Below are 9,808 nucleotides of genomic sequence, written 5' to 3'. Positions count from 1 at the left end.
ACATCGTTGGAGTTAATAAAGTTTGAACAGCATGAAGGAACATACCCCAACCCCCCGAAATTAATTCTCAACGGATTTGGCATAATATAAAAAGGTCGTTTTTTACTCAGAAAAAGCGAAAATCCGCCAAAAAATGGAAAACTCTCATCCCTGCCTAGCTTGTGACCATAGGGGTGTTCACACGGCAACTTTTACTGCGGTGTAGCACCGGGGCTGCCCCGGTAGAGCGTTCACACGGTACAAAGTTATACCGGTGTAGCCCCTGAAAGCTGCTTAAACCGGTGCAAATCTAACCCTGCTCGGGAGGTGGTTTAAGAAATTTACTCCGGAGTAAATGCTAGTTTGCGGGGCAGCACCGATATAAAATGGGACGTTTGAACGCTACAGGGGTAGACTCGCTACGCGTGAGGAGAGTTGATTACATACGGGCATTGCATAATTTGCATCCTGGTATTTTGCGCTTCCAAAATGGCGAATATCAACAACAACAGAACTGCGTGTCTTCCAGTGTTGCCAGATTTGGCAGTTTTAAGTGCATTTTGACGGATTTGAACATATTTTGGGATGGAAAACGTCAGCAATATCTGGCAACACTGGTGTCTTCATCCACGTTGTTTTCCCGGCGCTTGGTGATGCCATGACAACCGGGAAAAAGAAGTACATTTTCACGCATGCGCATATTTCATTTCCGCATTATTACTATCGGAAATGATAGTAATAATGATAGGAAATGATAGTAATAAAAGGAAATATCAAAACTTTATTACTATCAAAGGAAAAGATAGTAATAAAGTTTTTGCTACTATAACACGGTCGCAGAAACTGCCGTGTGACTGCAAGTGGGGCTGCACCGGTGCTAACACGCTTCTCTCTAGTAAGCAGGGTTGTGACGTGTGAACGCTGCGCAAAATTTACACCGGTGTAAGATATATCGCAACAAAATACATCGGTGCAGCATCGATGCAAATATGTGCCGTGTGAACACCCTACATGTCATGCATGCTAAGGTGGAGAATATGAACATGCTATTTTGTAACAAAAACCTTCGAACAAAAAGTTCATGTTTTACTTACAGCTTGTGAGCTGGTGGTCGAACGTCTTGACGGTACAGATCCAGGGATTAAAAACAACCTCGAAGCAAAACCACTACTGAAGGCACCGAAGTTTGAAAAGTCACTGTGGTTGAAATGATCAGAACACAGTACTAACGCTGCATTACACTTTGCTGGTGGTGTTCTAAAGATAAATTCCAACCATTTCTTCTTCGCCTCTTCTATATTGGGCAAGAAATGCAACGTTGATGTGTTACTGCCACAAATAACACAGGCACGAACTTGTTCAGACATGTTTTCAACTTGCTGTTAGGTCCTCTTCGTTAGCTGCTGACAAGATGGGCTCTGTTATCTCTCCTTGTGCTGAAATCCGAATTTTCTTCCCGTGGGCGGTCGCAAGCCAAGGTGGGCGAGGCCATGAATACTAATTTTCGAAGTGACGTAAGTTCATAGGGCTTTTTCAGATTCGCTTGTTTTTCCGACTATTTTCTTTCATAAGCTAATACAGGGAATGGGGGTAGAATTACATTTTCACATGCAGCATGCATATGCAAATCGGAGTGAACTATGGTATTTCAAAAAGAGCCAGTATTAAATGTTTTTGGTGGAAGGGCACCTTTAAAGTGCATATCACGGGTAAATTCAAGAGCAAGATCAATGTAATTCTCCTATTTTATATTAAACTTTGGTCAAATATCTATCACATTTTGCATTTTGTGCAATTTTTTTACCTTGCGTAATACCAGAAAAATTCAGTTGAAATCAAGCCATTTAAGGCGAATTGGTCCGCCTCTGAAAAAACTCGGCATTTGGATTTCAAGTAATGTTCGGGAATCAGACACAGTCTCAGCATTTAAGTCTAGGCTGAAAACATATCTGTTTAGTCAAGCCTTTTGTTAATGGTGTTTATGAGGTAAAGGAGTAGATCTGGAGGGTCCTCAGACATAGAGTGTTTTGGTAAACTGGGATGTATGGATGCTGTCAGTCCCCACTCGCTTGCTCACTCGAGTTTGTTGATGGTGTAGTGGCTGGCTGCTTTATGTCCCGGGGCTCCCTCATGCCTGTGTTACCTTCTGGCTCTCTCCTTTTAGTTATGCTGTCATAGTTAGTTGCCGGAGTCCCTGCTTGTACTCGGTGCAATATGTATACTGTTCCTACTTATTCAGGTGACATTGGGCATACCTAACCACCTGTGTTTTCTTTCTCTCCCCCCCACCCCAAATCTGTCCCTCTGAGTTACATGGAGTCAACAGGAAATCTTTTGGTGGAGACGGTGGGGACCTCGACTGGCTATCGTAGCCTGCAGGGAATCGGCCGTCAGACATTCTGTCGCATGTCCCAGACCCGGTGAAATGTAACTGAATTGTCTTGGCCAGGCCTAAGGGTCCCATCTGCATCTCATCATTGCTGAGGAGTGTGCTCCCATCACCCAATCAAGCATCCAGCCAGAGCAGGTCATGATATATTTTTTACCATATTAACATGCCATTGTGTGTTATGCCTGATGTAAAGAAACTCGTCTCTGCGAGCCTACCACACAGATTTAATACTTGTCATTTTTAGGGCATACCTAACAACGTGTTTTCTTTCTCTCTCTCTCTTCCCCCCCATCTGTCCCTCTGAGTTACATGTTGATCCTGGGATTGAGATGCTGGCCTCTTCTGCCCCTCGGACCTGCTTGATCCATCCTGGTGCCCTGTGTCTGGTCGGAGTTTTATCGCCCCACTCCTGTGAAGGACGGCCCCATGAGGACAGTTGAGGGTTATACCTGTTAAAACTGTTAATATTATAGTCAGGCTGTCTGTTGTTGCCCAAATGAGGATGGGTTCCCTTTTGAGTCTGGTTCCTCTCGAGGTTTCTTCCTCATGTCATCTGAGGGAGTTTTTCCTTGCCACCGTCGCCACAGGCTTGCTCATTGGGGATAGATTAGGGATAAAATTAGCTCATGTTTTAAGTCGTTCAAATTCTGTAAAGCTGCTTTGCGACAATGTTTATTGTTAAAAGCGCTGTACAAATAAACTTGATTTGATTGATTTGAAACTTGATTTCCCGGCAAACATTGATTTTCGTGATGTCAAGTGCGGGACACCTCCCTCTGAATCCTACGTCAGCGCTGGTTTGTTTATGAGAAAACAACCTGGTGGTTTTCTGCAAATTTCTTCAACATTATCACGTAATTATTAAAATGGTTAACAGCTGTATCGTAGGAGGGTGTAGCAACATTACATTCTTCATCCAAAGGTGAAGTAACATTGTGCTCAGGTGACAATTCCATATTTCAATGCAAAATCACTAGCTGCTAAACTTGGTCTACACAGGCTGTGCACTGAAACCGTGCAAGCTCTCACAGCCTGCTGGCGCTTCCGCAGGTGATATCACGAATCTGGCTCCAGACTCCCTTGGGATTTTTCCAGACACATTTTGTTCTCATCTTATCTCATTATCTCTAGCCGCTTTATCCTTCTACAGGGTTGCAGGCAAGCTGGAGCCTATCCCAGCTGACTACGGGCGAAAGGCGGGGTACACCCTGGACAAGTCGCCAGGTCATCACAGGGCTGACACATAGACACAGACAACCATTCACACTCACACCTACGTACGGTCAATTTAGAGTCACCAGTTAACCTAACCTGCATGTCTTTGGACTGTGGGGGAAACCGGAGCACCCGGAGGAAACCCACGCGGACACGGGGAGAACATGCAAACTCCGCACAGAAAGGCCCTCGCCGGCCACGGGGCTCGAACCCGGACCTTCTTGCTGTGAGGCGACAGCGCTAACCACTACACCACCGTGCCGCCACATGTTTTGTTATTTTATTTTTTTCTGCTGTAGACAGATGGCCTTGTGCAAAATTACTAGGGCTGCAACAACTAATCGATTAAATCTATTATCTATAAATCTATAGCAAGCATGTTTTAAAATAGCATATATCTGTATAATTTTTGTTTAATGTGATATTTTATTATAATAGGTAGCCTGATCAGGGACAGGGGTTGCAAACTAGCCATTTGGCTACAAACCTCCTATGTATTCACATCTACAAGTTTTGTCATGGCTTTGCCACGTCATGTTTGTAATAATGTGCACTGCATTGTCCCTGCCAAATAAACTATAAATAAAAAATAAATAAATTATTAAAATAGTTGGCAACTAATTTAATAGTCGATTAGTTGGGTCTACATTATCATACACATAAGTGCAGTTGCTACTCCCTAATGTGGGGGCAGTAGGCTAAAGCACCATTAAGCTGGATACCGACCGCCGTAAAAGAAGAAGCAGGAGAAGCGAACCAATGCCGTGCTTTGTGTAGCTCACCTGGAAGAAGCGTTTGAAAAATGGCGGAGGAGGCTAACGTTAGTAGAGAGAAAAATGTCCGACCCAAGTCATCAAAAGTATGGGAGCACTTTACATTAACGCCTTCAAAGAACAGCGTTAGGTGCAAAATGTGCAGAGTTGATCTCGCGTGGCACGGAAGCACAACATCGCTGAATGAGCACCTGAAGAGGAAGCACGTTGGAGCCATGGGTGAAGGAGATTCACGGTAAGTTAACGTATTACTTATCCATCAACAAAACTGGAGAAAACAGACAGAGAGCATTTCTGTCCATTAAGTTTATTTTTAAATTGGCCTGAAATCGTGCGTTTGTCCGTCAAAACGGACCCAAATCTGCCGGAAACTGTAGATATATTTGACGATAATTAGCTGAAATTAAGTCAGAGACACAGGTGGATAACATGACTCTGTGAAGTTTTTGGATTATTTTATGCAATTATTCAGGGACAGTTTAACGCGAATCCTTCATTTCTTCATAACAGAAACTTGAGCAATATCTGGTCAAATATACAGGGATGCAAACAGCGCGCCTTTTGGCGGATGGCGCCTTTTTCACGGCTGAATCGCGCAGATCCGAATTTTTTTGGGGGGGGGGCGCGTTGGAGTGTCTGATTATAATTTCAAAGTAAATTCTGTATTAAAATTACTAAATAAGCAAATCCGTTACAGTCCATGAAACAGGAAGTATAAGGATGAGGTAAAAACAGTTTAAATCGGGAAGCTGTGCACATTTGCGCAGTCCTGCCGCTCAGGCTGCACAAATGTGCGCAGCTTCCCGATTATTGTCAGCACATGACAGCATTACCCAATGTTCATTTGTTTTTCATTAGTTATTTAAACTGTTCACCATCTTAAAATTCAAGACTTCAATAGGATTTTGTTTGACAAAACAATATAAAGAAATGGTGGTTGCACTATATAAAAAAAGATTTTATGTTTTATGTGATTTTATTTTCTTTACATTAATTCAGCTGCTACAAAATTTTTATTTTTTTTTTGTACTCAATGTAGCATACATTTAATTTTTTCATAAGTTGGAAACAACTTTTGAACAAAGACAGTTTGGTTAATTAAATAAAATGCTGGAAATCAAATTTTGCTTTTTTTCCCTTTTTATCCGATTAATAATCGATTAATCGAAAAAATAATCGATAGATTAATCGATTATCAAAATAATCGTTAGTTGCAGCCCTAAAAATTACCCTTCTGGATGAGTGTGTAAAGGGACATACTTTCATATAAAAAAAACGAATTTGGTCCAGGATATGCACTTTAATAGCTCTTCTGCTCTCTTAATGACTAGCTTGTTCACTAATGAGGTCTGTTCTCAACATGCACAGATTCACCCTCAGGATTAGGAAACTCTCCCTCAACCCCCCTCCCAGTTGAAGCAGAAGGAGGCGAGCAGTATTTTGTTGATAATGTATTTACAGAGCAATCTGTGAATGAAAGGCTTTGGGGTTAAGGCTCACGCAGACCGATTTTTAGTATTTATGCTGCATTAACCATGTGAGCAGCTAGCTATAGCAAGCACGTACAGTTTTAGTTGATAACGTTCCAATAATAAAATGTACAACTGGCATATGAAATGGATAAATATTGGCTGAAAAACAATTTAGATAGCTTGACTTAAGATGTAAAGGGAATAATGCTATTGCCACTTTTAAGATCACCCTTTTAAGATATTTGTTTCCCTTTATGATCAGCTACCAAGCATACAACTCATTCCATCCAAATGGTACAACCCCGATTCCAAAAAAGTTGGGACAAAGTACAAATTGTAAATAAAAACGGAATGCAATGATGTGAAAGTTTCAAAATTCCATATTTTACTCAGAATAGAACATAGATGACATATCAAATGTTTAAACTGAGAAAATGTATCATTTAAAGAGAAAAATTAGGTGATTTTAAATTTCATGACAACAACACATCTCAAAAAAGTTGGGACAAGGCCATGTTTCCCACTGTGAGACATCCCCTTTTCTCTTTACAACAGTCTGTAAACATCTGGGGACCGAGGAGACAAGTTGCTCAAGTTTAGGGATAGGAATGTTAACCCATTCTTGTCTAATGTAGGATTCTAGTTGCTCAACTGTCTTAGGTCTTTTTTTGTCGTATCTTCCGTTTTATGATGTGCCAAATGTTTTCTATGGGTGAAAGATCTGGACTGCAGGCTGGCCAGTTCAGTACCCGGACCCTTCTTCTATGCAGCCATGATGCTGTAATTGATGCAGTATGTGGTTTGGCATTGTCATGTTGAAAAATGCAAGGTCTTCCCTGAAAGAGACGTCATCTGGATGGGAGCATATGTTGCTCTAGAACCTGGATATACCTTTCAGCATTGATGGTGTCTTTCCAGATGTGTAAGCTGCCCATGCCACACGCACTAATGCAACCCCATACCATCAGAGATGCAGGCTTCTGAACTGAGCGCTGATAACAACTTGGGTCGTCCTTCTCCTCTTTAGTCCGAATGACACGGCGTCCCTGATTTCCCTAAAGAACTTCAAATTTTGATTCGTCTGACCACAGAACAGTTTTCCACTTTGCCACAGTCCATTTTAAATGAGCCTTGGCCCAGAGAAGACGTCTGCGCTTCTGGATCATGTTTAGATACGGCTTCTTCTTTGAACTATAGAGTTTTAGCTGGCAACGGCGGATGGCACGGTGAATTGTGTTCACAGATAATGTTCTCTGGAAATATTCCTGAGCCCGTTTTGTAATTTCCAATACAGAAGCATGCCTGTATGTGATGCAGTGCCGTCTAAGGGCCCGAAGATCACAGGCACCCAGTATGGTTTTCCAGCCTTGACCCTTACGCACAGAGATTCTTCCAGATTCTCTGAATCTTTTGATGATATTATGCACTGTAGATGATGTTATGTTCAAACTCTTTGCAATTTTACACTGTCGAACTCCTTTCTGATATTGTTCCACTATTTGTCGGCGCAGAATTAGGGGGATTGGTGATCCTCTTCCCATCTTTACTTCTGAGAGCTGCTGCCACTCCAAGATGCTCTTTTTATACCCAGTCATGTTAATGACCTATTGCCAGTTGACCTAATGAGTTGCAATTTGGTCCTCCAGCTGTTCCTTTTTTGTACCTTTAACTTTTCCAGCCTCTTATTGCCCCTGTCCCAACTTTTTTGAGATGTGTTGCTGTCATGAAATTTCAAATGAGCCAATATTTGGCATGAAATTTCAAAATGTCTCACTTTCGACATTTGGGCCCAATCCCAATTCTAATTTCTACCCCTTCCCCTCCCCCTTCCCCTTGGCCCTTCCCCTTGAAACTGAGCTACAAGGGATAGGGCTTGAAATTCAACCCCTACGTATTGGGATAGCCCTTCAACGATCGCATACGTCATCGCGTACCTCCGTCAGCGTTTACGTTAGCAAAACGCGACCAAATGCGTCATTGGCTGCGACCAGCCGCAGAACCGGAAATCTCTGCTGAAATGCCGTCTGCTGCTGTTGTGATCACTGTGTCCTGGGCTATAGGCCTCTTTTTACGGTTGTCTGCAGCTAAACGGAGAAATGCCAGTAGACGAAGATGTTTACAACACCTGGGAGCAATAATTAACGATTTGATGGTATGTATAATGTAACGTTACGACAAAACACGTTAGTTTAGCCAAGCTACACAACATACAAGCTAGCGTTAGCATGTATTGGTTACTTTGCATCCTATCGCTTGTGATACACATGAATACATTTTTTCTGTGTTCATCTGATAACTGAAAATAATGAAAATGTGAAGCATGGATGCATGGTAGGTACAGTGAATTCGTTGGTTGGGTGAATGGAAGGCCACAGACACTAGCTAAACAAATCCTTCCTTTTCTTTTTCAGACGAGTCATCCTACATACTGTAGACTAGATTACAAGATGCCCATCCTGCGTCTGTGGTTCAATGTAGAGTCAGAGTTGAAACGGGACTTTCGCCTCAGCAGAAGGGCTATGGACAGTGTGCAGAGACTGCTACAAACAGAACAGGACCATGGCTGGGGTAGTCAGCTAGAAGTCATTGTCTATGTCTACTGGCTGGCTCATGGACTGTCTTATACCGTTGTCTCCAGAGTTTTCAATATACCCAAATCCACAGTTCACCGCATTGTCCACAAAGTAGCAAATAAGATCTGCACCAATCTGCACCGTGCCATCTCTTTCCCCAAGACTGGAGAGCTGCATGCAGTCGGCCAAGGATTTGCCCAACTTTCAGGGAGCCCTGCATTCAGCAATGTTGTGGGTGCAATAGACGGAAGCCACATACGGATTAAGCCACCAGCACGGCACATAATAGACTATTTGAATTACAAAGGATTCTATTCAATTAACATGCAGGCAATATGTGATTCCAGTGGAAAGTTTTTGGACATCTTTGTTGGCTACCCGGGGTCAGTTCACGACACACGAGTCATGAAAAACAGCAGGTTTTATACAGCAAGACGGTACCCTCCACCAGGCTACATTCTCCTAGGAGATGGTGGCTATCCATGTTTGGACACACCTATCTGCCTCATTACACCATACAAGGAGCCAGTTACTGGACCAGTGCAGGGGCGCTTCAATCATTACCATGCCAAGGGCCGCAGCATAATCGAAAGGGCTTTTGGCGTAATGAAGAGCAGGTGGAGGTGTACTCTTTTCAAAGCCCTGGAGATTAAACCGATCTTTGCACCTCAGGTCATTGCATCCTGTGCCTTTCTGCACAACATCTGTCTGGAGAATGGGGACCTGCTGGAGCCAGATGACGATGTGGTACAGGACCTGCTAGATCCCCAACCTCCCCGGGAGCCCCTCGCAGCTAATGAGACATCTGGAAATGCATCAAGGGACAGACTGGCTGCCCAGCTGTGACTTTTTTGTAGGCTTGTGGAGTGTACTTTTTTAATACTGAAACTTATTTAAAATCTTCTTTTTTGACACTTGTTTTTGATTGACCTCAGGAATGTATATTGTTTTTTTTTTTTATCCTAATACATCTTTTCATGCCAATATCCGTTTCAGATGTTATTAATGTGTGGTTGGTGTGGTAATCATGCTCTCAAACTGGTAAAAAAAACAGTGCACTTTATTAGGCTGCTACATTATTCAAATGTACTAGCGGTACTCCTGTTGCATGATTTATTAAAAAAAAAAAAAAAATATATATATATATATATATATATATATATATATATATATATATATATATATATATATATATATAGATAAGAAAAATAGAAAAGTATTTTAGTAAAGTAAAAAAAACCAGCTGCTTATCCCTTCACATCAGTCAGCGTTGAATTGCAAAAAGTCAGTCAAACATGTAAACATTGCACACAATAGAACACATTAAAAAGAACTTCAAATGAAAAAGAGAAATAAATAAAAATGGGAAGAACTGTACTGAAACAAAAGTATTAAATCGAGTCA

At 42.0% G+C, this 9,808-nt stretch overlaps 1 protein-coding gene across 2 annotated transcripts; it reads left to right on the top strand.

Moving 5' to 3' along the window:
* The first annotated feature begins 4,299 nt into the window (after positions 1-4,299).
* On the top strand, positions 4,300-9,445 carry LOC132872806 (putative nuclease HARBI1). 2 transcript variants are annotated; one of them, XR_009651493.1, is made up of 2 exons: positions 4,300-4,594; positions 5,728-6,131. XR_009651493.1 is itself a non-coding variant. In XM_060907895.1 (2 exons), exon 2 carries the CDS (start codon positions 8,279-8,281, stop codon positions 9,248-9,250), a length of 972 nt encoding a protein of 323 aa, XP_060763878.1. In that variant the 5' UTR covers positions 4,300-4,594; positions 8,243-8,278; the 3' UTR covers positions 9,251-9,445. The 2 variants fall into 2 exon arrangements, 1 of the variants encoding a protein (XP_060763878.1); XM_060907895.1 differs by lacking the exon at positions 5,728-6,131 and adding an exon at positions 8,243-9,445.
* Positions 9,446-9,808: the final 363 nt, after the last annotated feature.

The sequence above is a fragment of the Neoarius graeffei genome, chromosome 24, assembly GCF_027579695.1.
Source record: "Neoarius graeffei isolate fNeoGra1 chromosome 24, fNeoGra1.pri, whole genome shotgun sequence".
NCBI lineage: Eukaryota > Metazoa > Chordata > Actinopteri > Siluriformes > Ariidae > Neoarius > Neoarius graeffei.
The sequence above is the reverse complement of the archived record's forward strand: the minus strand, read 5'-3'. Positions and strand labels throughout refer to the sequence as shown.